Source organism: Humulus lupulus, chromosome 6 (assembly GCF_963169125.1).
Source record: "Humulus lupulus chromosome 6, drHumLupu1.1, whole genome shotgun sequence".
NCBI lineage: Eukaryota > Viridiplantae > Streptophyta > Magnoliopsida > Rosales > Cannabaceae > Humulus > Humulus lupulus.
The window spans coordinates 173,086,815-173,093,456 of NC_084798.1; the positions used below are offsets into that span (position 1 = coordinate 173,086,815).

The window sequence follows — 6,642 nt, forward strand, 5'->3', positions numbered from 1 at the left end:
GCTAATGAAGCAGCTCAGATATGCTTTGCTAATTAGTGTATTGATAGTGTCGTCGAGTAGGATATTTTTATATATTTTTACATTTTAATCTTTTGAAAAGTTCATTATTTAAATTTATACCAATTTTTACTCTGCATTTTAATATGGAATAAATAATGTGACAATAATAAGTTGTCGGTCTCTTTTTTAGTTTAATTATAAATAATCAGATTCAATAACACACACAAATTAAGGAGAATAAAAATTCATTTTGTTATGATATCACATCAATTGGTATATTATTATTATTGAAAGAAAAAAATTGAGACAATTGAAGAAAGCCTAACATTACTTATTAATTATTCGTCAACTTTTTTATACTCACATTATGTAAATAGTTTGAAATTTGTTTCTTCTGGGAAGAATAAAGAAATTCTTAAAAAAAATTATATATATTGAGATAATATATTCTCCATGAAATATGCTGGTTCAAAGATGTACACCAGTAAATTATACAAAAAGTTTATTCAGTTCTTTAAAAAGAAAAAAAAATACAAAATACGTATCTAACGATTGAACGCTGTTTTTTTAATTCTTAAAGGGTGATGAATAGTTTTCTGGTTCAACACACTTATATATCATCAATTTATGAAAGTTATATATATATATATATACTAATAAAATCTCATTCATTCATTATATTTTTTTCTTCTTTTTCTCGATAAGCAACATCTATCGCATGCATGTAACTTATAATATATAAGCGTACATGTATATATGTACACAAAACATATATGTTTATATATAAATATATGAATAATTGCATGTATATCTAATTTGATGATGACTGCAGTACACTTGTAATTTTTTTTATAGAAATTGCTTACCAGAAAATATAGATTTTTATAAATCCTATATACAAGAATATGTATATATACATATATTTATCCTAAACTAAATTATGTACGTAGATTTGAGCTCTTCAGCATTTACAGCAGGAAAATCTTGCCAAGCCGCTTATATACATATGTATATATATAATATTTATTTAATTATACTGTTTAGATTTAGCATTGAATATACATTGATCATTTTCGTGAAAGAACGTTGTACGCATGACACTGCAATATTAAAGTACCATCAAATTTGGTTGATTTTATTAATGAGCTTACGTACTAGCTAAATTTATCAATCAATATATATATATATATATATATGACGTCGATAGACACGATGATCCAATGAACAAATAATTAACAAACACAGAATTTATTACACTGTCATTATCTTCAGTGTGGAACTATGCTATATATATATATATATATATAGCATGCACCACTGAGGAAGACGACTAGAGAAAATTAGATAAAGCTTTAAATATTTCGAGTCATGGAGATAAACATATATAATCCTGCTAAGTAAACTATAGCAGAAACACGTACATTATAGATTATAGTTCTTAATTATATATATTTCTCCTTACAACAAACAAACACATATATAGAAACCGCGATTATATATAATTAATAAGGCAATTCATCACGCGCACTCAAAGAACTTGGATTTTACTCAACACTCCAGCTATTATACTGATGTGAGGTCACCACCATCGACCATGCACTCCTAGCTAGCTAGCTAATATATAGCTTCATTTATTTAGGAGCGCAGCCCTTGATGGCATAAGATGCTTCTCAGATCCCTGCCAAATTTTCCATAAATATATTCTATAAGTATATGATATATATATATATACATCTTCAAAACTACGCTAATTAATTGTTGTTTATATATACAAGTAAAATAATATAAAATGTTGTGATCGATCAATGTTGATTTCTCTCGAATTCTATGTAAATAATATATAACTATGTATCATCGATCTCTGAATAGTTAAAGGTAGAGAGGTTCATTATTAGTTAATGCACCAAATGGAGTGAGAACTTACATATGCTACAAAAAATTAAGAGACAAAATTATAAGGAGTCACCGGATTAATATTTTCTATTTCGTCCTAGCTAGTATTATTAATTATGTGAATATGAATTAGTTACTCTATATATTATGTGTTTGTATTGGAATAAATAAGGTCGATCTATATATATATATATAAGTGATTATTAAAAAGTTAATATGCCATTTATTACTAGAGGACTAGTCCTATATATAATCTAGAATATTTCTATGTATAATCAATGTATATACTTAACTTTTGATCATATCAATGCAATTAATATATATGTATATATATAGGAATAAACTTTTTTGTGTTTGTGTATGTATGTTTATCTATATATATTGTCATATACATCTCGTAATCTATATACTTGTACGTACTATAAAACTGCCTAAGGAAAGGTCACATGTTTTAGGAAAGCATGGTATTATTAAGTATCACCAGCTGATCGATCAATCCTTTATTAATTTCGATTATTATATGTATATATTATATGACATGCATGAAAAACATGCATGTGTGCATATAGTATGATAAAGATAGATGAAAGACTAAGCAAAGAAGCAGTTATTACTTGATCCTAAAAATGTCATAAAATACATTCTTAGCATGCTAATGCGTATATTACTAAATATTTTTCTCCCACAATCTACAAATACACAACGGAAGAGCAAATCATTCTTCGTTAAATTTAATTGGGTTTGCTATACATACATACATACATACACATATATATATATAATAATGTTTAGTTCTACTTACATTGTCCAGCTTAGTCTGATTGTTGGTCTTCAACATCAGTCCAAAATGGATATGGGGAAAATGTGCCCACTAGAGTAAGAGAAGAAAAAAAATATCAATGATATATATAATAATAATAATAATAATAATAATAATAATAATAATAACATGATTATAAGCGAAATTGCAAGTATTCTTAATAAGTTCAAACATTATTGAACTTAATATTTTTTGCATACATTTTTAGCAGCAGTGCTAAAAGCTTCCCTATGGCTGATATCTGGATTATTAGCCTTGATTCTTTGAATCTCCTCCCTAAAAAAATAAAATAAAAACTGGTTAATAACTATCATATATAACGCTGCATTAAAATATATAAATTTATATATTGCATGCTTTATCTGCAAAAAGATAGGAAAGAGATGATCAAAAGAGTTATGACAGTTTTGATTATTACTTTATAAACTGGTTATATGCAGACGGGACTCGCTGCCTCTTCTCGGGAGCTGAGAAAAGAAAATAACAGCTCAAGAAAAATAAATCAGAGAAATAATTTAATATATATTATATGTATAATATATGTGATTATATAAATTTATTCAAAAAAGGGAATATAATATATAATTAGTACTGATGATGAATATATAATATTGTGTGTATATATACTAACGTCGATTGACAACCCTCTCTTCAGTGATGTTAGTAGTAGTGGGAGCCCTCATAGCAAGCCTAGTGTTAATGTTGCATCTGGATGAAGACCCCGAGTCAATCCGATAATCTGGAGCACCATTATTGTAGTTGTAATTTTGTGCCTGAAATTTTATTTGATTTATAATAATTAAAATAACATGATTAAGATTTTCATAACAAAAACGCATCAATTAGTTTATTATTTCATTTTCATTTGCTTATAAGTTGCTAGATTTGTACTGTACGAGTAGTTTTTTATCAACAAAAACTCCAAAATAGCTAGGTTTGAGTTGTCGACAATAGCTTCTTATATATATATTTATATATAGAGAGAGAGAGAAAAAGAAAGAGAAAGAGGACAAAAGAAAAATCAGAGTTGAAATGACTTAAGGCTTAAGTAGTTAGAATAGTATGAAATCAGAAAAGAAACTAGCAAAACACAGATTGACAGTTCGTTAAAAGAAGGCCTTTTAGAATCTAAGGCCAGAAAAGAAATAGTTTTTTTGCGTTTGAAACAGTATACGTAGGACAAACATCTTGAAAAGAAATCATTAAACCTAAAAAAAAACCCTAATATATTCCTACAAAACCAAACAGAGAGAGAGAGAGAGAGAGAGAGAGAGAGAGAGAAATGAATATATAATGCTAGGTATATAGCTGGTTAATAAGTTAGCCGTTCATTGGAGAACGAGGAGATCTAGATAGAGAACACTATACAGGTTCTGAACCCTGATCATCAGCTGATCTAGCTACTAACAAAAAGTAGAACAAAAATAAAAGCTTAAAGAAAAAGAAAAAAGAATTGTTATATTAAGATATTCATAGGTTTTGGGTAATGGCGGCTGCTATAGGTAGGGTTTTCAGTAATAGTAGTACTTAGGTCTAAAAAACCAAGCATACTTGATCAGAGCCGAGAAACTGTGCTTTGAGACACTCGAAATAATAATAAAAAAAAAGCTTATTATATACGAGTCAACCAGCAGAGAAGCAGCACTAGATCTCATATAGGGGCTTCTATTTCTATACACACATATGTATATATATATATATAGAGAGAGAGCGCCCTATCTATAAGCTGAAACAGTTTGAAAAAGGCAAAATATGTATATATATATACCTGGACATGATGGTCTTGTTGCCAGGACAGTGACTGAAACGCAGCGGCCATATTCACGGACCATAGATTGGTGCAGTGCCCGCATCGGACGGTCACTATGTCGAACAGGCTGCTGCATGGAACACTCACCTGCACACACACACACACCACCATTTAATTAAACCATATCCAATCATTCCTACATAATTATATCATATGTCATACAAATTATATTCTAAATATTAATTAAAGGCAAACCCCCCAAGAAAAGAATTAAAAAAAGAACAGAGATGTATTACATACATACAGAACTTAAATTTCATGGTGCGCGCAAGAGGCGGAAAATGAGAAATTAAGAAGAAAAAAATATGTGGGATTATTTGTTATCTCATGGTAAGATTCAGATTATTTAGGTCTGAAATATGAGAGAATAAGATATATGTTGTAATGGGGTTGATGATCTTGCGGTGGTGGAGAATTATTGTGATGAAAATTATGTTAAGCCAATTAGGAGGAGAGAGAGAGAGAGAGAAAGGGGGGGGGGGGGGGGGGTTTAATTTGATTATGATGAGCTGCAAAAGCAGCCAGGTTAGTGCACTGTTCTATGTAAAAGGAAAGGTAAGTCACAGAGTGAGGAAATCAAAGGGGCTGAAGGTCTTGTCTTCATCATGTTATTGGCTTCAATCCTTCTCTCAGCTTATTTGACGTCCCATTTTTACCAAAATAAAACTAAAAATAAAATAGTAGTATATATATATATACATACACACAAAATAACTACAATAATATGGTAAATTTTAAATTAATAATAGCTAGTTATCAATCTCTCTTCTGGTTGGGTCTCAACTCTCTCAAGCACTTCTTCAGGTTATATTACGACTTTCTTTCTTTCTTTTCATATATTGACTGCAAAAGAAGAAGAAAAAGAAAAGTCGTCCAACGATTGAGACCTGACTGATCCTCAAAAAACAAAGAAATAACCACAATCCGAGAATGAAGAAAAGAAAAATAAATATATTCATTAATAAAAAAAAAACTTCATTTTGGGATTTATAAATTTCATATATGAGTACTAAAAATAACAACACAGGAACAAAAACTGATCACCATCATTATCATATAGAACAAGGGCACACTACTAGCTTTTTCAGGATCTAAAACTATTTATATATGTGGTAATTTGATCTCTCTCGATCTTGTAATATCATGAAAACAAAAGAAAATAGAAATGAGTACATATATTGATAAGAGCTGAAAAGTAGATCTCCCATTAACCCCAAAAAGAGAGATAGATAGAGAAAGAGAGAGGCTTGTATATCGATATATATATTTCTATGTAAATATATGAGTATATATGTATATATATGAGTGATACCGCGAGAACGATATTGCAAAAGTTGCAGGGGATGTAGCAGAGTTGCTCAGGCGCAACATCAACGCTGCAGCTCGACATGTTTTTTGTTTTGTATGATTTTTCTCTTCCTTTTCTCTCTTTTTCAATTTCTCAGCAGAAGCAATCAAGTAAGCACAGACTAATTCTCTCCTTTATATATACCACCAAAACCAAAGAAGAAGAAAGATAAAAGCAAGGAAATTATTGAAAAGAAAGAAAATTATATATATATATAAATAAAATAGAAAACTCTCTCTTCTTTCAAATTGCAATATAGAGATGAGTAGAAAGCAAAAGCTAGCTTTTTATTCTCTCTTTTTCCTCTACTACTTGCTTTGAAGACAGCCTAGCTATATATGAATCCCAACAGTAGTACTAAAACTTGGTAATATTTTGGCCCTATATATATAGAGAAATTTGGGAGAGAGAGAGAGAGAGAGAAGAGAGAGATTCCAAAGAGGAGTTGGAGTTAATAAGAAAGAGTTATAATAAGGGTAAGGTAAGGTGAGGTTATAATAGCTAATAAGGGTAACAAGCAAATATATATAAAATGTTTTTTTTAAAGGTGGGTTCAGTACTAGTGCCCACGGCAGGCAGGCAAATGCTATCTGGGGCCATTAAAGGAATTAACAAAGACAGAAATGAAAACAAAAAATAAAAAGAAAATAAAAAAAAAGAAAAATAGAAAGTGGGTTTTATGGAAAACCGGGTTTTTGGCACAAAAATGGTGGTTCAGCTTAAGAGCTATTGAGTTTTGAGGAGTATTAGGGTTAGGGTTTTGAAGATAAA

General features: G+C 29.7%; 1 protein-coding gene across 1 annotated transcript; it reads right to left on the bottom strand.

Moving 5' to 3' along the window:
- Positions 1–1,213: 1,213 nt before the first annotated feature.
- LOC133782733 (axial regulator YABBY 5) lies at positions 1,214–6,352 on the bottom strand. Its single transcript, XM_062222103.1, has 7 exons — positions 5,836–6,352; positions 4,482–4,610; positions 3,345–3,486; positions 3,132–3,180; positions 2,914–2,989; positions 2,696–2,764; positions 1,214–1,678 (listed from the first exon to the last, which is right to left on the bottom strand). Exons 1-7 carry the CDS (start codon positions 5,911–5,913, stop codon positions 1,628–1,630), a joined length of 594 nt encoding a protein of 197 aa, XP_062078087.1. The 5' UTR covers positions 5,914–6,352; the 3' UTR covers positions 1,214–1,627.
- Between the last annotated feature and the right edge of the window lie 290 nt (positions 6,353–6,642).

Excerpts from the sequence above, each read along its gene's own strand:
- LOC133782733 (XM_062222103.1), bottom strand. The coding sequence starts at position 5,913 with ATGTCGAGCTGCAGCGTTGATGTTGCGCCTGAGCAACTCTGCTACATC. Across the intron at positions 2,765-2,913 it reads TTAGCACTGCTGCTAAAAAT|TGGGCACATTTTCCCCATAT; the intron begins GTATGCAAAAAA and ends CTCTTACTCTAG. Across the intron at positions 1,679-2,695 it reads ATCAGACTAAGCTGGACAAT|GGATCTGAGAAGCATCTTAT; the intron begins GTAAGTAGAACT and ends AAAATTTGGCAG.